General features: G+C 39.3%; 1 protein-coding gene across 7 annotated transcripts in view; it reads right to left on the minus strand.

The window, feature by feature from the left end:
- Positions 1 to 532: 532 nt before the first annotated feature.
- FBXL20 (F-box and leucine rich repeat protein 20) overlaps positions 533 to 26,393 on the minus strand; it is a 112,931-nt gene continuing 87,070 nt past the window's right edge. For 4 of the 7 annotated variants that reach the window (XM_019924988.3, XM_033847559.2, XM_019924990.3 and 1 more), the window contains exons 7-15: positions 21,777 to 21,872; positions 20,015 to 20,141; positions 18,655 to 18,729; positions 15,147 to 15,277; positions 13,156 to 13,216; positions 11,967 to 12,011; positions 10,151 to 10,207; positions 8,933 to 9,145; positions 533 to 7,464 (exon numbers count right to left, since the gene is read on the minus strand). In XM_019924988.3, coding sequence (XP_019780547.1) covers positions 7,357 to 7,464; positions 8,933 to 9,145; positions 10,151 to 10,207; positions 11,967 to 12,011; positions 13,156 to 13,216; positions 15,147 to 15,277; positions 18,655 to 18,729; positions 20,015 to 20,141; positions 21,777 to 21,872 — 913 coding nt within the window. In that variant the 3' untranslated portion in view covers positions 533 to 7,356. The remainder of the gene's footprint in view (positions 7,465 to 8,932; positions 9,146 to 10,150; positions 10,208 to 11,966; positions 12,012 to 13,155; positions 13,217 to 15,146; positions 15,278 to 18,654; positions 18,730 to 20,014; positions 20,142 to 21,776; positions 21,873 to 26,393) is intronic. The other 3 variants (XR_012328714.1, XM_073798008.1, XM_073798009.1) reach the window with 3 other exon arrangements.

Genomic DNA, 26,393 nt, shown 5'->3' on the forward strand with positions numbered 1-26,393 from the left:
CAGGTAGATGTGAGCGTTTACCATGTGCCACTCTTATCACTTTTAATCTTCACAACTCTAAAGCAGGTACTGTTATCCCCACTTTACCAACAAAGAACTGAGACAGAGGGGTTAACTGGCCAAGGTCACGTGCAGTGAGTTTGTTTAACCATTACACCACTCCCTCACTCCTTCCTAGTCCAGGTAAGGGCAATGCTTTGCACAGATAAGGGACTCAGGTTGAATTGTTATTATCCAATTAAGACAAAAGTTTTTTAGAAACTCTGATTTATATTATGTCTTCTGTTTTTCTTAGAAGCAAGTGGAGTGCAGGGTATTAAATAAAGGCTATTGAAAAGGTACTAAATAAAGATTATTAAACAATTAATAAATAAATAAATAAAGGGTACTCACTAAAGGATATTAAAAAAAAATAAAGATGCCCAAAAGAAGCCCCTTCATTCAGCCTCAGGAGCCTTTACAGATCAAGGGTTCAAGGAAGTTAAGAATCACAGCTCCAAGTCAGGCTATTTCCGCAGTAAAATGAAAAGTCTTCACAGCTTATTTCCTTTAATTACATCATAAACCAAAAATTAGAACATACAGGAAACAATAATAGTTACATAACAATTTACTTTATATATTCATATATAAAAAAACATTTTTTTAAATTTTTTTATTTTTTTAGTCCAAAGATTTTTAAAGCAAAAGGAATCCTCTACTGCCACCTTGGATTTTATTTATTTTAAATAACCCTCCCTCCCTCCCCCCATCCTCAAGCGCCAAAAGTACTGGGTGGAAACGCAGTCGCTTGGACAGCTAATGGAGGCTGGTGTTAAGTCACCATGTAGGGAACTGTGTTGGCCCCAGGGACCGGCTAAGTGTTGGGGCAGGCCTGGTGGAGAAACAAGCAAGCAGCAGCTCCCACACACTGAAGCTCTCACTCCAGAGCAGGCCGAATGGCTGGACAAGGCTTAGGCCAGACAGCAATGTTGGGGATCAGACCCTGCTAGTCAACCATCCTCTGCACTTTACCCCTTCCTCAGGGGAGTGGGGATGGAGGCGGGGCAGTGCAAAGGGCGAAACAGCCTGGTTTGAAGATAAAAGTTGCTCCCGCAGCACCATTTACCCATCCATCTCTGTCCCCAAGTAGAGTCTGAAAGGCAGGGGTAGTCCTCACAGTTCTCTGAGCTCTGCACAGGCCCCGTCTCTCAGGTCTGTGCTCTCAGGGTCACTGGAAGGTGGGCAAAGGTGAGGAGAGCAGTTGGGAAATGACCGAGGCAGGTTACTTGGAAACAATTCCTGGGAGGAAAAAGGAGGCCGCCAGAATGGGAGGCATCTGAAGGGTGATCATAAAACAGGAATGGAGAAAGACAAAATTAAGAAAGCCTTTCTCTGCCTGTAGTAACCCTTCGGACTGGGTAGTCACAGATCCTCAGGGGCCAGCTCTGAGAGCTGCAGCATGATGAGAAAAAAACCCCACAAGCATCTTATGATGAGCCCCATCTCATGGATCTTATATATGTTAGAGGTTAGTGTATAACTTGGGGGTAGCGTGAGGAGGGGAGTAAGAGAAGAAATCTCAGGTTCACCTCTTCCTGTACTTACTAGAAATTAACAGTCATAAGAGAAGCACAGATAAGAAATTATTTTTAAGGGAAGGAAAAAACTGATGTAAACCCAGAAAAGTAGCAGCAAAGGTTTCACTTATTACAGATCTATTATATAGCACTAGGGAAGAAAATCATTCAAGTCTTTAGGGGGAAAAGGTAAAGTAATTAATCAAACCATGCCAGTTAGAGACTCCTTTTCAAGTTAGGATTTTCTAAGACTTTAGGTTCTCATTCGCTAGTGCCATAAAAAAAAGAAAACACAAAACAGAAAAATGACTTCAGGGGCTGAGAAGGGTTAGGCTAAGGTGAGAAACACATACATGTATGTGAGCAGCAGTGTAGTACAGATTTGAATGAATAACAACAAGTAGTATAAGAGACAGTGACAAGCTAAAACTTAGTGGGGTAAATCTTTCTTCATCCACTTTAATTAAAAAAAAGAAAAAAAATCACTTCAAAGATTTCCCTGGGTTCTTGGGGATATGGCAGAAGAGAACAGGTATGTGTCTGAACACCTCTCTTCTCTTATCTCTCCCTGGGGTGGGGATTCTCATTTACTGCCTACTTGCTCTTGCCCTGGTGAAAATCATGCCCAGAAGCCGATGGGAAGCACTGGTGGTGTTCAGTGGTGCCAATCCCCATCTGGATGACACTGGTTAGGTGTGTAGAAAGTAGAAGCCCTCCTTGCCACTAAGAAGGGCATGGAGTTCATTACATGGAGAGGAAAGTAAACCTATTCACATGTTTCTACATATTCAGCTGTTTCTATATATTCAGGACAGATGCTTGTACCTGAAGCAAAGTACCCCAGTTCCAGAACTGATCCTCTCCTCTACTTTGAATGTCAACTACCATTTCCCCACCCCAATTCTTCAAAACAAGACACTGAAAAACACAGAAAATAAACAATGTCAACTGATATAGTTTTGGTTGTTCATGGTTCTTTTTCCTAAAAGGGCAGTGAACTACCCTGGCTGAGGAAGCACTAGGTCTCAACACCTATGAACCAACCTCTACTAAGGGGTTACTCAACAAGCACAGAAGGCAGAGACGGAGGAAGCACATTATGGAATTTTCTTAACACACACATGATTTTGTCCAACAATTTTTTTCTCTGCTGAAAATTAAGGGTAACTCTCTTGGGCTCCAAAGATTCACTCAGACTCAGCTGAGAAGGTCTTACTGACTTTCCAAAGGATCAAAGGCTTCAGAGATGCAGAACTGATGTTCTTAAGAATAAAAATGGGCAAAATAGGTAGACTTGCCTTGGGAGGGCACGGGGTTGGGGTGGGGTGGCGGGGGCGGTGCTGCAGAAGCCCTTCACGCAGAAAACTCACTTGCCTCAAATGGTAGTTTCTGGTAGGTAGAAAGTTTGTCCCAAGTGAGAGGGCAAGGTTAGAGCAGCACGTTCTTTGCTGGAGACCCAAGATGTTAAGTCTGGGCATCTGGATATAGCAAATATAAGCCAAATTTTATTCCCAAATTACCTGGGTTAATTATACCCTATCGACATGGTTGTATACAGCTCTCTGTATCTTCCAATCTTACAATTAAAATTTATGAGAGAAATAAAGGTGAGGAGAGGCTGAGACTATTAATTCCCCTCACCCTCCTGACACTTTAGCATTCTTTGGTCCAAGATCATTGTAAGCGGGAGGGTTCTGCCTCAAGACCTCCAATGAAACATCCTACACGTCTTCTCAAACAAGACTTGACTAATTCACATGGCCTGGATTTGAGGTGGTTAAAAATCCTAGAACTGGTGGGCAGACAGAGAAGGCAATCTTTGTATAAAATGTTCCGGAAGCTCAGAGCATACCACTGAAAGAGTCTGTCAGCCAGGATGCACAACAAGGATAGAAATCTAACCTTAAATCATGTACACAAGGAGGGAAAAAGCAGAACAGTCCAATTTTCTTTAAACCCTTCCTCTCTCACTAGTGGCAACTGTCATAAGCAATCTGACTTCCAATAAACATTAAATGGACAAGGGTCCACCATGATCAAGTGTTCCTCCCCTCTAAACAATACAGTCACCAAGGATACGCTGCCCACAGGCAGGCAGGAAACCACCTCTTCTTTCCAGGGACACTCTCACACTTCCTAACAACTTCAAACCAAGACAGGTTCCAACTCATACTTTGTTTAGCGCCCCCATGGCATTAGTGGGTTATCAGACCAGTAACAATGCATTTTACAAGGCAATTAGAAGAAATAAAAGAACTTGACTGCTATATAGCATTGTAGCTATACTGAACCATTCAAACAGTTTGGAAAGCCCAAAATAAAGCCTCATAAAAATATTTACCAGGTTGCCCTCTAAAATGTGATAGAAAGCATATGAAAAATTTCTGACTTGTATGTCTGCTAAATCAACTTAATGGATGTGGAAATTTATAAAAACCACTTAATCTGAAATACTTTTACATCCACTAAAGAGCAGAATAGGAGGAGAAAACATTTTTTTACATAAAGCACGATGTGCTTTCACATTCCAAATATTGGAAAAAGGATGAGGGTAGATTCTCTTACTCCTCATGTCTAACAGTTTGATTTCAAATCCAGTAAGCAAACATCAAAGATCACCCAGTGAAAAATGGCCTGAGCTACATGACAGTTACTGAATTCAAGGCTGCCCAGGATAGTTTGCCCAGATCAGGACAAGGATCCAAAGAGGAAGCTAAACTGAAGACACGAGAATAAATTAGCAGCATTGCTGGGAGTGAGATGGAAGCTTTCCAAATAGAGGGCAAGGATGGGTATAGAAAGGACATACGAGAAGTCAATGCAAAAAAAAAAAAAAAAAAAAGCTGGAATCATCACCTTGATGGGGCCAATGAAGGTGTAAAAGATACTGATGATGCTAAAACATGTAAGGGGAAAAGGCTGCTTAGGAAAGAGATGATCCAGATGCATAATAACTTTGAGGGCACCTTCTTACTTATCCCAAATCTCTTCTCTCCGTTCGCTCTGTATTTTTTTTTTATTATTGAAGGCATATTGTGGAGTGGCTCTGGAGTCAGACAAATGGACCAATAAGTTTTTCCTAAGGAAGAGTTTCTCCTACATCAGTAAAGCCTTATTGGACTTTCAAGAGTGTCCCTGAAGATGAGACAGGAAATACTACGTTCAGATGGCAGGGCCCTTCCACCTGACCAAAACTTACCATGTTCTGCGTTCTCGAAGTCCTGGTACATTTCATCAGCTGACATAGGTCTTAGATTGGCATAAAAAATACATGTCCTTCCAAGCTTGGTGGGCCAGAAGTTTGCTTCAGAAAGGAGCAAGGTTCCTGCCTGACCACATACATGCCAGTGCTGCACACTCCAGGGCCTTTATTCCCTCTCTTGACTCTGTTCTTGGCCCAGACAGGCAGGGCTCGCCTCCACATGGACCTGCACATGGGTACACTCTTTGAGAACAGAAACAGCATTTCTAAGATCTTCATGTACTGGTGAATAGGGTTTTTTAAATAAAGAAGTACCTCAAGAGCTTCAACTATTGGGAAATTCGAATCCACACTCACTAATAAATCAGGGTTTTGTTCAGACACTATTTTTTTTTTAAACTTGTACGTTAGAGCACCTGCACCCTAAATATTCTTCTTTTTAGTTTTATTTGAGTGAGGACCCAGGGATCTGAATATTATCAACCACATCTGGAAGTGTGTGTGCACATGTGTGTATCTGTATATGTGGGGTATAGCCAGGAGAGTGGGTCTCACTTTAAAAAGTATATTCCTTATATGGTAATCTGAAAAGAGGATAAGGGAAGGGAAATGAAAAACACACATAATCTGAGCTTAAAAGGGCACAATGGGATTTAAAATAAATTAAGCGCTAAATAATGGTGGATAGTACAGATTCCTAGGACCTTTTCAACTGATCGCTTGTGGAAAAACAAATCACACTTTATTCTTACATATGCTGGTAGAACCAGCACCTACAAGCATTAAAACAAGCCTGATAACAGCCTGGATCATGCAGAAGATGACCTAAGATTATAGTGGACTGGACATTAATGTCCTAAAAGACAAAAAGTCACCCTACTAAAAATCACACAAGGTCTCTAGCCTTGATATTTAGAAGTCTACTTCTCGTACTTCAGAAACTCATTATATTTCCCTCATCCTCCATGATTTTTCTTTTTTCTTTTTTTAGTGGGGGGAGCTTCTTCTTTGACTCTGAGTCACGGGCACTAAATTCCCTGCCCTCAGCTCTGGTGACCAGGCTGGGAAGAGACACTGAACCCCCTACTTCCTCTCAATGTTCTCTTTCTGCTGCCCCAATGCCTTCACCTGGCTACTACAGTATTTCATTCACAGAAACTCTGGAGCACAAGAGGGATATGGCTGACAGGTTCTGGTCCTTTGAGGCTCCAACATTAGATACGATACCATCAACAATGACATACAGTTGACCAGCTGTGATAGGGTCATTCTTGAACCCCTGATAGGCTGAAATGGGGGGGAGAAAGAGAAACTACCCGGCTCAACCGCACAACTCCTCTAGCAGCATTCCTGCTAACGCAGAACAAACCTCAGAGACACAAATCTTAGATGCCACTGATCACACCTAGATTTCGGTGAACACACAACACATCTGAGCTTGGGTGGCGGCAGCTTTCAGGTTCAGTTTTGGGATTTGCCATTCCACCGTTTCCTAATAAGGCATTTCTCTCTCCTTATTAAGTTAGATGGAAGGAAAAATGTGCAGGGGGAATACCGGGCATATCATGCATGTTATCATTTATCACAAGATATAACAGAAACCAAAAGGCAAAGTTTGTTTTCATCAAAATAGTCCTAGCTCAATTTCTTCTCAGAATTTTTCTTGCTTTTGTTATAGTTTCCCTTTAGACTGGCAAAGATTCAGGCAGGGTCCCCTAATGGTAAAATTTAGAATTAAAAAAATATTTATTGATAATGTCTCTCTTAAAAATGTTTGGTAACCCCAACTAATCATCCAAAATGCAAACTGTAAACATAACAACAGCGAAGGAGTAACAAGTGTGAGTAAGCAGACTGTGCACAGACGACAGACTGAGCAAGAGTGCAGGAGGGAGCAACAGAGAGTGAAAGACAGGTACACAGTGTGCTACAGAGAGTGACAATTTGAGTGAATACGTCATCACTTTTGGACCACAGCGATTTCAATGCAACCATTTAGGAAACCTCTGGGCCAAATACTAAAACACAGGAGGAGGAATGGACAAGCCTTCTTTGTGAGCACGCTCGGCATGTTGGCATGGGAACAAGGAAGCACAGAAGCTCTGCAGTCATCTTACAATGGATGGCTACCATTGATAGGATGCAAAGAAATCTTCTCTCTGGTCCCTGGATACAACATGTATTGTTTTTCTATGCTTTCCTTGACCCTGGAGGACTGCAGCTGCTGTTCCAAAACTGCCAAAGAAACCCCTTAACAAAATAAAGAAACCACAGTAGCAGTAACACTGGGTTTGCTGGAATGCCCCCTTCCGTCTACCTTGCTTCTGATTTTCTTCTGGGCACATCCAACAGGAATGGTGAAGTTTTACCAATCCGCATGATAAAGCCAGCACAAACCCAATCCCCTGGTCACAGAGACAGAGTGGGTGGGGGTGAGAGTGGGTATGCGTATGTATGTGTGGCTCTGGGGATCTGGACGCTGCCCTCACTTTGTAACCTTTGCCCGGAACACTGGGGTCGCTTCCAATGGAGATCCATGGTAACTCTAGAAGTGTCATTAAATACTCAGTTCACCAAGGTTGACCACCTCCATTGTCATAGGATGATGCAGCATCTGCAGAAGCGCTGTCTGCTGCCCCCTACTGATGGGGGTGGAGTGACAGGTGCGAAGTAGGCGTGGACTTTAATATTGGGTAAATGGGTCTGAAACAAGACAGAAACATTACTAAGAGAGAGGGCTTAAACAGAAAGAGCAATGTTGCTTTTCAGAAAAACCACTGAGGGACTGAGTGTACATGAGGGCAGGGCAGAAGCTGAGCACAGACGGGATGTTGAGAGACCTGGGTTCTACTTTGTACCATCCCATGTTATTCTAAAAGACCAAAAAAGCTCATATAACTGCTTCCATAATAATAAAACTGGGGAAAAAATTCATGCTAATCTCTTAACCTGTCCCAAAGGGGTTCCCAGAGCTGGAAGAAATTATATAAGCTTAAAAACTCAATTTTTTCCAAGCCATTATGGACAATGTTTCTTCTGATATTTAAAAAAAACCTCATTATCCTCTTTTAACAACATGCTTCTAATTTTTACTACATAGTTTCTAAATTCCTACTATGTTCAAGGCACTGTGCTAGTTATGTAAAAGGGCTGCAAAGATGGTCAAGATGGAGATCCTGCTTTTAGGGGACTTATAGTCTAGACATGCACATAAATAGCTAAATTAAGAGTGTCAAAGTGCTAAGTGACTCTTGAGGATTCAGAGGTGGAAGAGACTCCTGACAGCCAGGCAGGTCCAAAAACCCTAATGTACGTAGGCCATAGAAGACGCTCTGGTTGACCTGTGGCTCTCTTCCTCTTTTGGTGTTGAAGACATATGGGTACAAGGCCTCCCCATTGCAGTTATGTTCTCAGTCCTCTAGGTCTGAAGGGAGAGGCGGAACTGAGGTCAACTGGAACTCAAGATGAAGTGTGCTGCTCCGTTATGCACTCAGATGCCATAAGGCCAACATGGATATTTTTAAAGGTTGATTGTAAGGGCCAAATTAACACAGTGCCTTTCCCACAACAGGCGTCAGGCAGATGTTCCAATAAATGTCTGTTGAGCTGAATAATCCAACATATAGATTCATCCAGTCTTTTATAAGCTCCTTGCTGGCAATCTGTCTTTTAGTCATTTGGCTATACATGGGTCTCTCTATTATGAAGGATGGGGCAAAAGGAAAAGGTAAAAAACTATGTGATCCATTTGTTGCCTTAAAAAAATATGAACCGCAGCAAAACACTTTGATATGAAAGGAAATACAAATTAAAAATTTAAATCCCATTTAACTAAATATTTTCTTTATGTTACTCCTTTTTTTCCTTTAGAACCAAAATCTGACATTTGCTTTTCTGACTCTGGGCATGTTATCAGAGAGACTCTGCTGGGAGGAGATCTACTTTTCGTCCCTTCAGTGGGTATTTTCCTACCAAATATCTGGAACAACAGGTAAGAACTATCTACCCTTAGGTTTGCTCTCCATCTTTTTTTCTCTTTGCTGAATGTCCACATAAATATAAATAATCACAGGAATCTAAATCTAAAAAAAGGAAATGGAGGGAAAAAATAAAGAAAGAAGGAAAGCGTGCTGAGAACACTAGAGCCAGAGGGTGATGCCACCATCTTTACCCTGAGTCTCTTGATTCCAGCCCGTGTGATTTGCTGGCAGTCATAGAGTTCTATCCGTTCAAGGCTGTGACAGCTCTTCAAGTGCTCCAGGGATGCATCTGTAATTAGGGGGCAGTTGTCCAGTTCAATCACCTCCAGCTGGTCATGGGCGCAGGCCCCGTTCCCCAGGTGACGAATTCCATCGTCTGTGATCAGCTCACAGTGAGACAGACTCTGCAGCCAAACAGAGCAAGGAAGGACACTGAAATATTTAATGGCATTCTTCTACCCAGAGGCCTGTGTGCAACCAAAAAGGAGAATTTTCTGGTTTGAGTCTGAAGTATACGGAGCCATCACTGGAGCCATGTGGTGAAATAAAGAACGTATACTGGAGTTGCTTGGGTTCTGCTTTTGACAATCAATGATCAACATTTCTCTGTGTGATTCTAAATATATTTTGTGAATTCCTATAATGACTGTGAAATAGTTGATAAACAAAATATCTCCCCCCACGCTCTCCACACACAAATTATTGATACTTTTCTTCTCTACAGGGACAAGTGGGGCTTAAGCTTTTCCTGTAAAAAAATTTTCTGGAATTTGGACTAAATGTTGAATACCTGGTGCAGGGGCATGCCCAAACAGTTAATTAACCTAAGATAACTCTTACAGCTGTAAGATGTGGTCATCTCTTCACTTTACAAGTTTTCCTTAAATCCCTGGTTCCTCCATGCGAAACTCAGAACCCTCGACCGAAACATAGTTTAAAGTGCCACAAAACACCAAAATAAGCCTAGGTACAGAACAGTCAACCAGAATGCTTTCCCACAGTGTTACTGGAAGCAGTAGCAGAGACCGACCCCTAGTAAAGCCTTGACTGGTTCTATTTTATAGGAACACTTGGTCCCAATGGGAAGCAAGCCGTATTTCAGGCCATCTCATCTCCTGGATCTCTGGAAATTTAAGCACTGTTCAGGCTGGAGTGTAATTCATGTGGGAGCGAGAACTCATACTCTCCATGTCAGTTTTCAAGCTCCAAGCATTGATACAGAAAATGTTTAACTTTTCCAGTTTCTATCTCAGTTTCTCCCTTCACGCAGGTCCTCCCTTGGTCCTCTGTAAGTTGACAATTTGGAGAAATATGCTTTCCCCTAATGGTAGCCAGGCACCAAGATGAAAGTAAGAGCTGGGTTTTGATTAAATCCAATAGATACATAAAACTTCCACAGTGAAACTCACCAATACTTGAAGTCGAGGACAGTGTATAGAAAGTTGAATTAATGTGCTATCTGTTATCTGAAAGAAACATATAAGTTTATTTTAGGTATAATTCCAAAAAACTCATAGGTCATACGTCATTCTTGACTACACTAGTATTTTAGACTGATATCCTGATATCACTCATCAAATAACAGAATCGTAAGGTTGAAACCCCATCAGCTACCAGAACCTGTTCTTCTTCTTTTTTTTTTTTATAAATTTATTTATTTCATCTATTTTATTTTTGGCTGAATTGGGTCTTCGTTGCTGCATGCGGGCTTTCTCTAGTTGCGGCAAGCAGGGGCTACTCTTCATTGCGGTGCACAGGCTTCTCATTGCAGTGGCTTCTCTTGTTGCGGAGCACGGGCTCTAGGTGCACGGGCTTCAGTAGTTGTGGCTCGTGGGCTCCATAGCACAGGCTCAGCAGTTGTGGCGCATGGGCTTAGCTGCTCCGCAGCATGTGGGATCTTCCCGGACCAGGGCTCGAACCCGTGTCCCCTGCATTGGCAGGCAGATTCTTAACCACTGCGCCACCAGGGAAGCCCCAGAACCTGTTCTTTGAGAACCTATCCAGGCTGGGCTTAAACTCATCTAGTCATCTTTGAACAGGTCTGTCGAAATTGTTTGTTTTTGAAACAAATGAAAATGTGTTCCCTCATAACTTCCACCCACTGGACTTTGACCTCCTTAGAACCATCACAGAAGTGAATCAGAAGACGCTGCTCCATGAAAAAATTTAATGTAGGAACATCGTCAAATTTTTAGATATCTGGCCCATATTTTTATAAGCCATGTCATAACTCAGGATTGATAATTGGCATGTCAGTTATTTTCCCTAAGGGTGGCAGAAAGAGGCTGCTGCTGGGTTAACTACGAACATTCAGTAGGAAGAACTCCTGAAGGAAGAACAGTATTTTATAGTTATCTTAGGATGGAGAGTAAATCAGCATTTCTTTTCAAATTTCTCTCCAATTCTGAGATTGTTGTTATAATACACATAATTTCACAGGGGCTAAGAAATGGCAGGGGTGGGGGACTGGAGTGGGCAGGCGTGTGCACATCACTCAGAAGGACTAACACTGGAAAGGACACACAGGACATTTAGGCATGTGCAAGAAACAGATGGATGTGAATAAGTTTTACTTTAATAAGAACTAATAGGGACTTAGTGTCCGGATAACAAGTAATTTAGAAAAATTGGTGTCTATAGTTATTGAAGTATGTTCTCTTCTTTATTTTTACCATTTAAAAAATTCACTGTTCTATCTTCTTTTTAGGAGTCCCTCTTTAAAATTTCTCCCCAGCCAACTAATAAGCTGAAAGCTCTTAAAATTGGTAATAAAAAAAAACTGTTGATAAGAAGCTAAGTCTGCCTGCCTGAAGGGCAGGGTTCCATACAGAGTTGGGTCTCCAGGGTTAATGATGTAAGGGGCACTGGGTCCAGTTAAGCTAAAAAGGGGCAGTGATATCTATCAGTGTGCTGGGCCTTTAATTGTTTATTAGCATCATAACCCTGTAGCTCTAAGGAAATATCTTAGTATCTTTATGGTCTAAATGCCTGAGCCATCTTTCTTTCCAATGGCAATCTTACCGATGGCATGTATTTTCCTAGTTCCTTAGCAAAAATACCATGAGCACCTCTGCTGGTATGCCTGGAGGACACCTCAATAAATGGAGAGTCAGCAGTGCTGCAGGCTCCCCACTATACTAGGGTAGGGAATTGAATGTTCTGATGTGCGTGTATTGTGTAAGTCTCTACCGTACTATATTTCTGAGTAAAAATCCACAATCTTACCTGAACACACTCTTCCAGGTCCATCTTTTCAAGCTCATGGCAATTCTATAAGATATAAACCCAAACATTACAGTACAAACATTTAAAGTTGGGAAAAAATTAAGGCGAGAAAACTAAGAAGTAGTATTAAATAGACTGATGAAATCTTAAGAGCTTCAGTGTTGGTATCATTCTTACATCACTTCCTGCCTTATTCCATTAATTACACATTTTTTTAAAATTTATTTTTATTTATTTATTTTTGGCTGCATTGGGTCTTCATTGCTGTGTGCGGGCTTTCTCTAGTTATGGCGAGCAGGGGTTGCTCAGCAGTTGTGGCGCAGGGGCTTAGCTGCTCCGCAGCATGTGGGATCTTCCCGGGCCAGGGCTTGAACCCGTGTCCCCCGCATTGGCAGGCAGATTCTTAACCGCTGCGCCACCAGAGAAGTCCCTAATTACACATTTTTAAAAGGCCTTTATCACCGTGAAATTTCTCAACTATTCCACACTTAAAAGTATCTAACGTCTTAAAAGTCCAAGGGAATAAATTTCCTGAACATTGATACTGAACTAATACAGAGATCCTTTCAACGAAAAATAATTTAATGAAAATGATTTCTTTGTAAGCACAGAAGGGGAATTTGTATGTCCTCATCTAGTTATGCCATGGGCTGCCCCCGCCCCCATTAGTATTCCACTGATCTGCCTGAAAGCAAATGCCCTTCCCATGTTCCATTACACTCGTCAAAGATGGTATAATTTTAAATACTATTATTATACAGTGATTTACAAACCACTCCATGTATTAAAATCTTGTGGAGAATACAGAAAATCTCTTAAAACCTCTCCATTTAAATCAGGCTTATATGTTTCTTTCAACATTACTCTCATCCACCAGTTGCATACCAAATAACCAAATAAGCTTCTTTCAAAAGCACTAGGAAATTCCCACTTAGTTTAACATATCTTATAAGGAGGTGGAAAATCAAGTCTCACGAAGGAATGTCATGGTATCCAACGCACGTCTGCCTTTCCAGAGCAGCTGCCTGTAGCTGCAGCCCAAGGACGCTCAGGAACACCAGCCACAGAGACGTCCCCCCACATCCTACACCCTCAATTCTGCTGCCATTCCACATTTCCCTCATTGCTCATTCTTCTGAAATAAAACAAACCCTGAACAAAACCTACAGAACCTGAAGAAAACACTTACCCTGGCCAGAGTGGTAAAGCCTACATCTGTTAGTTGAGAACACCTTGCGACTTCTAATATTCTGTTAAAAAAACAAAGTGAAAGTCAACCCATTGGTCCCTGAAAACTGGGTTTATTAAAACAGCAAGAATTTAAGAAAACAACCTCTTATTCCCTAAGGACTATATAACACGGAGTTACATTCACAGCTAAGCAAGTCTGTATACAGATCTTGCTATTCATTTTCATGGAGTCATCATAAAGTGGTCCTGTAAATACCACATTTTAGGGTGATGCAATCAGAAGAATATAATAGAAGCTTGTAGTTAATGCCAAAATGCATGAGAAACGCATTTAAAAGCCTTCTTGATGGCATACTGCTTACCCCCAGAGGGCAGCCTGCTCCTAGAAAACAAAGGAGATGGAGATAAATACTCTGTCTCAGTTAATCTGTTGCTAAAGTAAATTATTCTCTTTCCCTATTTTACATGTAGGCTCACTAAGATTTAAATAGCTTTTCAAAATACTATGACGGGACTGGTTAATCATAGACCTGTCCCAAATATGAAATTCCATACTTATGAAAAAATACCCTTAAGCTTCCTGCCTCCTCCCACAGGCTCCCAGGGAGGCCCAGTGGAGAGGGCAGCTGAGCCCCTATCGGAACTGCTGAACACCACCCTAAATATCAACCACAGGGCTGGGGAATCAAAAATAGTAGCTCTTCTTTGTGAAAAGTCTGGTGGTGCCTGCACGACAGTACCAAAGAACACTGTATGTCTGCTTACAAATTACTATAGAAGTTGAAAAAAAACATAAAGCTAAAGTATAAGGAATCATTATCAACTGACAATCAATTAAAATACTGTATCTAATGGGAAAGTATGATCTGACTGAACCCAACTTTTAAGTATCACATTTGAGAGCCTTTCTTTTCTAACAATAAAATAAACCATGAAGGAGAATGGAGCTGAACATCCCTGTCTTTAAAACAGAAAAAGGTAATACGTAATGTTTTTTAGAGAGAAGACTGGCTACCTCCTCAGCTCCTGGCGAGTATTCTACTCTAGGCTTCCGAGATTACGAAGGCCCGTGGCCAGGTGATTACAAAAAAGTTTTAAGAAAGTTTTTATTGGTTTACAATGATTCTTATGTGTAAGACAAGTGGTTTCATAGGTTCTGGAGCTAGACTGCCTGAGATGGAACACTTGCTCCTGCACTTACTAACTGTGAGACCTTGAACAGGTTACTTGACCTGTGCTTCGGTTTTCTCACCTATAATATAGAGATAATAACAGTGCTTGTATGGTGTTATGATGATTAAATGAAGTAATATTTGTAAATAATTTAAAACAGTGGCTGACATGTTTACTATATAGTAAATACAATATAAGTTTTGTTTTAAAGAACAAAAAAGGTATACGGGGATTATCCCTATTTATTACAAATAGTGTGCTGTGTGCTCTTACAAAATCAATATGGGCTTGATACCATGTGCATGCTAACACTGCATTCTTAGTGAATAGTCAGCCAATCCTGTATTTAGGTAGAGAAGAGGAGCCACAGAGAAATAAAGCTTGCTTTAAAAGACCATCAGCACAAAGGAAGAGCTGTTTTTTCTCTTTAAATACTCCCTGCTATGTACCTGGCATCATTACTACAATATAAATGATCACAGGGTGGGCTTCTCAAAACTTTCTTCAGAAAGGAATTATATGAAAGCATTAATAAGAGAAAATGCCTTTATTTCTTTTCTCAAGTAATGTGATAAAATGTTGATATTTTTCTAGTATGGATAGCCAAGAAGCAGAAAATGAGGACTATTACCCCCTGGTTCAGGCCAATTACATGGAATCAAATGAGGTACAAAGCAAGTAGGTGCGCATCTGAAAGGGTAGTAGTGGCCTTGTAGTGTCTACCTTAAAAAATTCAAGGTTCCAAGGAATAAATATGAGTGAAGGAGGCCACTGCTCCTTTCCCCTGATTTTTTGAGATAACCAAGAAATGTTTACCTAAGCCGTGGGCAGTTCTGACCTAAAGCGTTCAGGATGGCATCTGTGATGTTGGAGCAGCCAGAGGCACAGAGGGACTGTAACTTATGGCACCCTCTGCATATAGTAATGAGACCTTCATCTGTGATTTGCTAAAAAAAAAACAAGAGGGAAAAACCCATAGTTATTAGTAACTTGGCAGAAGATAAAGACAGAAAAAAGTTACCTCTGTGAAACAAGTGCCAAAAAGAAATAAAAGCAGATTTGATATTAACCATGTAGCAGACCTAAAAGAAAATGAATACACTTTGTTTCTTCCTTCCAGTTCCTTTTGATTTAGCTTTCAAGAGAATCTGTGCTCATTTCTGGTGCAAAGGGAAGAAGCTATAACAGGGTTCTTTTAACCTAATGGGACTGACAAGACTGGGAACAGATGGGGTGCATCATGGTGTAGGTTCAATTAAATGATTTTAAAACCTAGAAAACAGATAAAAACAGCAGTATTTTAATAGTATAAATGCATTTACAAGTTCAAAATTGATACTGATATTAAGGTACTTTAAAAAAATGAAACAACCTGTGGATCACAGCTGTAATCTCATATCAACCATAAATCCATTTATTTCTAAATTTTAGTTTTATAATATAAAGACTATCCTACCTGGAAACAACCTAAATGTGCATTGACAGACGAATGGATAAAGAAGATGTGGCACATATATACAATGGAATATTACTCAGCGATAAAAAGGAACAAAATTGAGTTATTTGTAGTGAGGTGGATGGACCTAGAGTCTGTCATACAGAGTGAAGTCAGTCAGAAAGAGAAAAATAAATACTGTATGCTAATGCATATATATGGAATTTAGAAAATTGGTACTCATGAGCCTAGTGGTAGGGCAGGAATAAAGATGCAGATGTTGAGAATGGACTTGAGGACACAGTGGGGGAAGGGGAGGCTGGGACATAGTGAGAGAGTGGTACTGACATATATACACTACCAAACGTAAAATAGGTGGCTAGTGGGAAGCTGCTGCATAGCACAGGGAGATCAGCTCAGTGCTTTATGACCACCTAGAGGGGTGGGATAGGGAGGGTGGGAGGGAGGCTCAAGAGGGAGGGGATATGGGGATATATGTATGCATACAGCTGATTCACTTTGTTGTACAGCAGAAACTAACACAACATTGTAAAGCAATTATACTCCAATAAAGATGTATTAAAAAAAAAGACTATCCTAATTTAATGGAGATAAATAGTTGTATCCAACTCAAATATAATTTTGTATGTTTTAAATTATTATTTTATATTATTTTAAAATGAAAAAACACAAAAGATGTTACATTAAAAAAAAGATGTCATATATAAAAATCTTAACATGTTGGATATGATCAGCATTTTAATTTGTCCTGATAGATTTGCTAATTTTGTGTAAGCCTCAGAATAAAGCTCTCCTGTCATTTCTGTTTAATCAAACAGTATTCTTAGGTTACAAGGACAACTGAAACAGAAATCAAACTTTAAATATTCACTGCCTAAATCAGTATGTTCTCAGTATTATAGAACTGAAACAACATACAGATGAAAAATGGATGCTAAGGCAGATGCAAGATCTGTCATGAGAATAAACTGATGAGGCATATACACATGTAGAAGTACCTTAAAAAGGTGCCACACAGGGGCTTCCCTGGTGGCGCAGTGGTTGAGAGTCCGCCTGCCGATGCAGGGGACGCGGGTTCGTGCCCTGGTCCGGGAAGATCCCACGTGCCGCGGAGCGGCTGGGCCCGTGAGCCACGGCTGCTGAGCCTGCGCGTCTGGAGCCTGTGCTCCGCAACGGGAGAGGCCACAACAGTGTGAGGCCCGTGTACCGCAAAAAAAAAAAAAAAAAAGTGCCACACAAATGTGACGTATAGTTATTACTAAACAAGGATAACTGAAAGAAATGTAAATAAAGAGAGAAGCAGCAATCCATAAACCTGCATATTTAGCAGGCCAATGGAGTTTGCGTCACACATTATTAACAAAATACTGGGAGGGCTGTGCTGCCTTTTCTTTCTTAATGTTTTGAAATCTACAAGGGATTACTGAGGAAGAAAGTCATATTACCAATACTTTAAATTGTTAAAAGAGCAAAATCTACTAAACTTCTGTGTTTTCAAATTAGTCAAGAAAAAGAGACTACATTAAGTGTGTACTTTGGTCCCTTCAATAGTTCTGGGCAGACACTTCAAGAAGTGTCACGAATGCTGAGAATCATTTCATCACATTGTACAGAATGACAGAAGGAATGACTCATGCCCTATGATCTGGGTGAAGGTAAACAGTAAAATAAACATGACAGAGCTGGTTCTTTATGCTTACTAATTGGTTTCTGTCTGCTGGAAGGGTAAAGGAAATGAAACTAAAAAGGCAAACGGTAGGTATGGTATACATGTATTTATATGTATGTATGTGTGTACGTACGTAACACACACACACACATATACAGAGTGCACATGTGTATATTTATGTATGTATATAAATAAAATCTGAAGATGTGCAAGAACAGTTTTTTCCTGCCACTGTAAGATGACGGTTTCGTGTTTACAATAGCTGTGTAAGATCTTTCTTTCAGGCCAAATATTTGTTTCATAAATGAAAGTAGGCAAATTCTGGTAGTTAGCAACTATGGAAATCAAAATATCATTCCTTTAACTCAGTCTCTAGGAGCCTCTGAAACAGATCGCTATCAGCACCATCCCTTAAGGGCTGGGAGGGCAGGGTGCTTAAATTGCACAAAACGTGGCCCTATATGTGTCATCTTTAAACTAAACAACCACTATGCTCTAAAGTTTCAGGTGACCAAACAAGAAGGAGAGAGTATTATACACAGAAGGCTTAGCAAAAACAAAGAAAACCCTCACCAACTTTTTTCATTGCTATGAGAGGCTCTCACTCCAAGGCAACACATATATGCAATTTTCAAGGCAAGAGGCAAAAGCTAAAGGTGTATTGTCAATGTTCTAGGATCCTGAATAGTTTCAGCAAATTCTCTGAACAAAATTCAGGGGGTTTGGGATAGACACAAAAAAGCTGATAGTCTAAACAAGCCAAATGTGAACTACAAATACTACTTGAAAATAATTTAAAGGGTACATTTTGCTTGTCATCTGCTTGTATCAATGATTCCCAATAGTCATTACTCCCTGATAAATGTTAGTCGGTGTGACTGCAATTAATTTACCAAAAATATTTTAAATGCCGTAGTCTGTGAAAAATTTACTTCTAAAAAGTAGAGTTTTCTTAAGTAGAAGAGAAAGGGGTGGAGCTACAGTTTAGCTTATTTGGAATTCTGTATAAGCTACCCTCTATCTCATCTACGTCAAAGCCCCTAGGGGCGAGTACTGTTGAGCATTTAAAAAGTCATCTATGATTACTGCATCCCCAGAGTTGAAGCAGACAAACTACTGGTCTTTATGACTGAAACTCTTACAATAATATTATTGAAATGAATTACTAATACAGAAGAGTTGTGGGAAGGACTGCTTACTAAGCAAGTCTGCAAGTTCAAAGTCACCAGTTCAGGACAGTGTGCACCTATGTACTTGAGAGCTTCATCTTCTAGCTAGAAAGATTAAAAAGAGAGAAGAAATTATTACTGACATTGTTTAAAATATTAAAACCTTAAATCTTAAAGATTTAAGAGTGTACACATTCATCAACACATTCTAAGTATAGCCAACCAACTTTCAAAGGAACAAATGAACCAGAAACAATGAACTATGATCATATAAACGTGTAATTCAAATGATTAGTACAGTTATCAGTATTTGTTATCAGTTCTGACCACGTCAAATTCATATTATCACCAAATCAAGGGAAAGATAAAATAAACATTGCCTAATGTTTATGGATTTTTCTTCTGATAAATTAAAGATGCCTTGCAGCATTTTGCTGAGGGATTTTGAAACTAAAATAACTTTCACATTGCTACACTCCCTGTAAAGTTTCTTAACAACAAACTTTTGGGAACAGGAGCTGAGAAAGAAATCTGTAGTTTATCTGCTGCTAGAAGATCAGTGCTATGCGTACAGTGCGGAGAACAGATCACAAGTAATTGACTATAATGACGCACCCCAATCAATATTTTTCAGGATTCCATAAATAACCAGGAGCTCAAGTTGTTGTTTTAAGGTGGTCATACTTTCAAAGCTCTGTTTCAAACCGTGGAAATCCTCCCTTCATGGTGAAAGAATGAGGGCATTTTTGAATAGAATACAAGGCATGGTTTTAGCAACCATTAATAAAATAAGGTAATAAGAGCCTAGCTCTACTTTGTCAGTCACTTCTAAACTCACTCTTGATCATTTCCTTCCAGGTGTTGTTACCATGTCAACTCCTTTTTTTTTCCCACTGTAAAACACTGTGATATTAAAAATTTTAATGACAAAATATGTTGGATTTGTGATGTGACTGGCAGGAAATTAGCATCAATACTATAAAATGTAGCTTGCTGTATACTTGGCACATTTAAGAAAAGCTCTTGGTAGTTAAACTAGTGGAAACTGCCAAGACTGTCTTCCTTGCCTATCCAGTTCAAGGTCTCAGGCAGTGACAACATGACAAGTTGTCTTTTCAGATTAAATTACATGAAACCCTTCTTGCCTGTGGCACCTGTTCCGTATTATGATTTTGTCTTCCCATCTTGCCTCCCCTCAAAAATTTATCTTTGGTCAGGCAGATGTTAATTCTTCTATTTTTTCACTCTAGGGAAAACCCTTTAATTTTTGGTAAGCATGGGTCTTTGGTCAGTAATACACAACTACTATGTATCTCTCAAGCCAACATCTTGGGCTGCCCACCAAGTTCATGGTGCCTCTATCATTCACAAGTAAGACAGGGAGTATTACCTGTGTGCAGCCTTTTAAGAATAAGGCTTTAAGACCTCCACAGCCTCTCACTAGTGCTTGGATACCATCCTTGGTTACTTGGTCACACCAGGAAATGTTTAATTGCTCCAACAGTGGACATCCCTCACTTAGGATAAAACAAAATGAAACAAACATATGACTAAATCCAATTCCAAAGGCACCAAAGTCTCATTTTATTGGCCATCTAGTTGGGGACATATTTACTTAATGTAGATTTAGAATACAGGCAATTCTGTAACAAAAGGGGCATTTATCAACGCTCATGGTGTTCATGTCCTACATCACTAGGAGGGCTAGCTCAAATCCACCTTAACTAACAAGCTCAGGCACAATGCTGTTTTTCAGATACATCAGATTTTTATGGAGGTTTATACTTTTCAAAGTATATTCTTTTTGCACTTATCACAAATGTAACGGTCTCTATATAGGAAATGGAAATTAAGCGACTGGTTCAAGTTAACAGAGTAATTAATGAAGAGTCAGATTCAAACTCAAATTCTCTATCAAATAATTCAAGTACTTATCAAAGTAATAATGAGGCCATTTAAACTTTTATTTAAAAACTTACAAAGGATCTGTAAATTCTCTCTCTTGGGAAGTATCTAGGGTACAGTTTCCACAGGCTGAATTTAGGATATATTGTATTATGAGATCTCTGCCTTCTATCAAACACTAGCTTCATCTTTGATCTTTGATTTCACATTTAAACTATGGAAGAATCCCAAGCTCTGTGGCATTCTTTGGAAAATACTGCTTTAATTGTTTTATAAAATAAAGCCAGGGGATCTTAGTTCAAGTTTATTCTTCAACATTAATAGTGTGACTTCAGGCAAGTCACTTCGGGAAGCCTGACAGAACCTCTCTTAAACCAAGATTAGCAGTAGCCCTTCTATGTTCTCCCCAAACTAATGCACTCATTTCTACCATAGCACTTATCCCGCTGTAATATGGCAACACATTTAGTTTTTTTTTTCTTCTACGAGACTCTGAGCAACTTAAGGGCAGCAACAATATCTTATTCAGTTACCTCCCATGGTTGAATCACAGTATCCGGCATTCAAAAATGTTTTAGATTTTCTTATCTGTAAAGTGTCTGTCCTATCTACCTCGCAAGATTTCAAAATAAATGAGATCATTTATGTGAATTACTTATGAACTATAAACACTGTTATACTATCTTATTTATTATCCTACACCAGCCTTAGATACATGTGTTCAGTGCTCATAAGGAAGGTATAGAAGGAGACACATTTTCAGATTACTTACACTCTACTTAACTAAATTTACATTTCATCTTTTAATGGCTTAATTCTTACTATTCATAAATGTAACTAATACATGGCACCATGATCTTTTATAAAAGGCTGATAAAAAAGTAAAAGTACAAAGACATTGGGCATTTCACCCTCCTTTTAAGATATACCTTTTTGTAATGCACTTTTAAAAAATACAGTAACATTAAAACAATGAAAACTTACTGAGCACTTACTATATATACAGAATCCTGCTAAGCACTTCATTCATGTACAAACTGTACTATTCTGTTCAGAAATCCTAGTTACCTCTATCATTTCACCTGAATGTGTCCTGTAATTTGGGCAAGTAGTAAAACAAAAGATCTATTTTGAACTACAGTACGTATCTATAAAACATAGTTTCCTTCAATTCCAACTTTATTTTAGTTAATAAAAAAATAAGTATCTGTTCTGATTATTGGACATTCTTGTTGTAAGAAATTTACCTCAGAGCTTTTAGAGACATGTTTGTTATTGATGTACAGGAAGCCAAGTCAAGGTGCCTGAGTTTGGAACAGAACTTGCTAAGGCTAGTACATGTACTGAAAAATGGAAAAAGGAGAAAATAATGAATAAACAAATAAGAACACATCCTACTAAGGATATTAGTATGATATACCAATATCATACACAATTCTCAATAAACAAATACGAACACATCCTTGGAATATCATACATGACTCTCACATGTTACAAGAACTGTAAAATTTCCATACCCCAAATAAAAGCAGTTATAAATCCAGGGACCTTTCATGCTGAGGAAGAGGCAGGTTTACGAAGGATAAAAAAAGCTGTGCTGTTTATGAGAATGTGCATGAGGGGAAGATGGTGCCTGATTCACATTTGGAAATGTTAGTAGCTACTGACAGCAAACTACATTTGTGCTGATAAGAGATCTACATGCATTTTGTAAATTCTGGAACACCAGAAAGATAGCTAGTACCTGCCAGCAAGTGGTGAAACATGAAGCCCAAAACCTCTGTCTCTGCTCTTTCACTTAAATCTCTTTCTGCTCAGATAACCTTTTGCATGGCAGTAATGAAAAAATAGGATTTTTGCAAGGTATACAGAGGATGGACCAGTGTTGGGCTGAAACAAACTAAGTTATGTAAATTACTGCCTGCTTTCCTCTATGAATTCCTTAAAGGCTCTTTTCCCACAGTGGTCAAGTTCCTCATTTAAAATTTTTTTAAATTACAGACAATCTCAAATATACTCAAGAATGAATAACAGAGAATGCACATGTACCATCATTAAGCTTTGACATTTATCAATATTCTACTATTGCTATTTCATCTATTTTTCTCCTTTGTTTGTTTCAGTATTTTAGAGCGAATCCCAGACATATTATTTTACCTGTAAATATTTCAGGACATATTTCTAAATAAGGATTTTAATTCCTTAATGTCTGACACCCAGTCTGTGTTCAAGTTTCCTCAATTGCCTCATAAATGCCTTTGTCAAATTGCCTCTTGTGGTTTTATTTTGCAATTTTGTAATGAACACTCTTTCTTGTGTTTGTTAACCATTCATCTCTTTCCTTGGTGAAATGTCTAAATGCTCAGGCTTTTTTTTTTTTAATTAATTAATTTTTTTGGCCATGCAGCACGGCATGCAGAAAGAACCTTAATTCCCCAACCAGGGATTGAACCCATGCTCCCTGCAGTGGAAGCATGGAGTCTTGACTACTGGACCACCAGGGAAGTCCCAGGCCTATTTTTAATTGGATTGCCTTGTTATTGATTGTAAGAATTCTCTATATATTCTTGATACACATCTTCTTTAATTTCTCTCAGTAATGTTTTATGGTTTTCAGAGTCGAAATCTGGCATTTCTTTTGGATTTATGTTATCTCCAAAAGAGACAGTCTTCCTTCCTTCCTATTGGTATGCTCTTTTTTTTTTTTTTTTTGTAAACTTATTGCATTGGCTAGAATCCCCAGCAGAATGTTGAATAGAAACGCACTTTGCTCCTGACTTTAAGGTAAGGCATTCAGTCTCTCACCATTAAGTACATTGTTAGCAGTAGTTTTTTCATGGAAGCTTTTGATCAGATTAAGGAAACTCCCTTCTATTCCTAGTTTGTTGATTTTTTTTTTTTTGGCTGCGCCTGGAGGCTTACAGGATCTTACTTCCCCAACCAGGGACTGAACCCGGGCCCTGTCAGTGAAACTGCTGAGTCCTAACCACTGCACCTCCAGGGAATTCCCTGTTTAAAATTCTGATCACGAATGAATGTTGCATTTTGTCATGTGCTTTTACTGTATCTAAAGATGTATTAGTTAGCTACTGTTGCACAGCAAATTACATCAGAAATGAGCAGCTTAAAACAATAATTATTTATTATCTCATGGTTTTCATGGATCACGAAAATAGGCACAGGCAGCTTAGCAGGGCGACTCTGACGCCACGTCTCTCACAAGGCTACCATCAAGGTACTACTGGCCACAGCTGCAATCATCTCAAAGGTAACTAGGTACAGATTCCCTTCCAAGCTCATTTAGGCGGATGTTGGCAGACCTTAGACGATCTAATTCCAAGCTTACTCATTTGGTTTTTGATAGAATTCAGGTTCTTGCTGGCTGCTGGCCAGAGACCTCAGTTTCTTGCCACATGGACCTCTCCACAGAGCTACTCACAACAGGGCAGCTTGCTTCCCCAGAGCTGGAGAAGAAAGTAGAGCAAGATAGAAGTCACAGTCTTTTTGTAACCTAATCTCCAAAGAGATATCCAATCTCTTTTGCAGCATTCTATTGTTAGAAATGAGTCACGAGGTCCAGTCCACGCTCAAGGGGAAAAGATTACACAAAGGTGCAAATATGAGGAGGTAGGGATTATTTGGGGGTCATTTTAGAGGCTGCCTATCATAGTGAGATGATCATGTGGTTTCTGTCCTTTATTCCAGAGGGCAGTAAATCTCACCAGCTGCCTATTTTTATATGGCCACAAGTCAAGAATGGTTTTGGCATTTTTAAATGGTTGAAAGAAGATACTATTTTGTGACATGTGAAAATTAAATGAAATTAAAATCTCAGCACCATGCAATAAAGTTTTATTGGAGCACAGCCATGCTCATTTGTTTATGTATTGTCTGTGGCCACTCTGTAAAACATTGGCAATGTTTGTAAAACACTGGCAGAGTTGAGTAGCTGTGACAGAGACCATATGGCCGACAAAGCTTAAATATTTCCTTATCCAGCCCCATACAGAAAAAGTTTGTTGATCTCTGCTTTATTCTACTAATTATTATGAACTATTACATTAACTGATTTTCAGATGTTATACCACACTTGTATTTCTGGGATAAATCACAGTTGGTTAAGATCCAACCCTTTTATATGTTGCTGGATTCAGTTTGCTAAAATTTTGTTAAGTATTTCTGCATCTCTGTTCCTGAGGAATACAGTAGATTTCCTTTTATTGTGAAATCTTTGTTTGGCTTTGACATCAGATATTTTTGGTATCAGAAAAATATTGGCCGGAGAAAACAAGTTATGAAGTATTTCTTCTTTTACTTTATGAGTGAGTTTGAGTATTGGTGTTATTTTTTCTTTAAATATTTGATGGACTCACCAGTGAAGTCATCTGGGCTTGGGCTTTTTTTGTGGGACAATTTTGAATTACTGAATGTACTTGCTATAGATCTATACAGATTGTCTATTTTTCTGTTGAGTCAAATTTGGTAATCTGTGCCTTCCCAGGAATTTGTCCATTTCACCTAGGTTGTCTGATTTGTTAGTATGAAGTTATTTATGGTATTACCTGATAAACATTTCATCTGTCTTTTGGCTACTTAGTTCTCTCCTTTATTCATGCTTTTGATAATCTGAGTCTTCTCTCTTATTTTCTCAGTCTAGGTTTGTCAATTTAAAAAACTTTTTTCAATGAACCAGCTCTTGGTTTCATTGATTTTATTACTGTTTTTGTTTCCTATTTCTCTGATATCCAATCTAATCTTTATTTTTTCCTTCTTTTTGCTTTGGGCTTTGCCCTTCTATTTTCTTAAAGTTGAAGGTTGTTACTGATTTGAGCTTTCTTTCTTTCCTCTTTTGTGATATAGGAATGCAGAGTTGTATCATTACCTTGGCTGAATCACGTAAATTTTGGTAGCTTTTCATTTTCATTCAGTTCAAAATTATTTAGAAGCATGATGCTGAATTTCCAAATACTTGAGCATTCCCCACATTTTGTTCTGTCATGAATCTCTAGTTTAATTCTCTAGTTCTGGTCAGAGAACATATTTTGAATGATTTTAATCTTCTTAAATTGATTAAGACTTGTTTAGTGGCCCAATCTATGCTCTATCCTGGAGAATGTTCCAGTATGTTTGTAAAGAATGTCTATTCTGTAATCATTGGGTGGAGTGCTCTATCTGCATAGTATGCATTTTTCCATCTGTTTACTTTCAACCTATTTGCGGCTTTGAATCTAAAGCATGTCTCTTGTAGACAGCACACAATTGCATCTTGCTTTTTGTTTTTGGCTACATTGGGTCTTCGTTGCTGTGTGCAGGCTTCTCTAGTCGTGGCAAGCGGGGTCTACTCTTCGTTGCAGCGCATGGGCTTCTCATTGTGGTGGCTTCTCTAGTTGTGGGCCACCGGCTCTAGGCACATGGGCTTCAGTAGTTATGGCACGTGGGCTCAGTAGTTGTGTTGTGGGCTCTAGAGCGCAGGCTAAATAGTTGCGGTGCACGGGCTTAGTTGCTCCATGGCATGTGGGATCTTCCCGGATCAGGGCTCGAACCCACATCCCCTGCATTGGCAGGTGGATTCTTAACCACTGCGCCACCAGGCAAGCCCCAGGTGTTGCTTTTTAATCCATATTGATAATCTGTCTTTTGGGTGAAGAGTTCAGTCTGTCTACGTTTAATAAAATTATTGATATGGTTGGATTTTCCCTCCCATTTTGCAATCCTTTTCTGTTTGCTTCATGCTTTTTTCGAATTTGTTTTTCTGTGTCTCCTTTACTGTTTTCTTGTTTTTAAGTGTACTGTTTCAATTCCTCTGTTGACTTTTTACCTTTTTCTTTCTCTAATTATTTTCTTATAGTCTGCTCATGGAATAC

The sequence above is a fragment of the Tursiops truncatus genome, chromosome 20, assembly GCF_011762595.2.
Source record: "Tursiops truncatus isolate mTurTru1 chromosome 20, mTurTru1.mat.Y, whole genome shotgun sequence".
NCBI lineage: Eukaryota > Metazoa > Chordata > Mammalia > Artiodactyla > Delphinidae > Tursiops > Tursiops truncatus.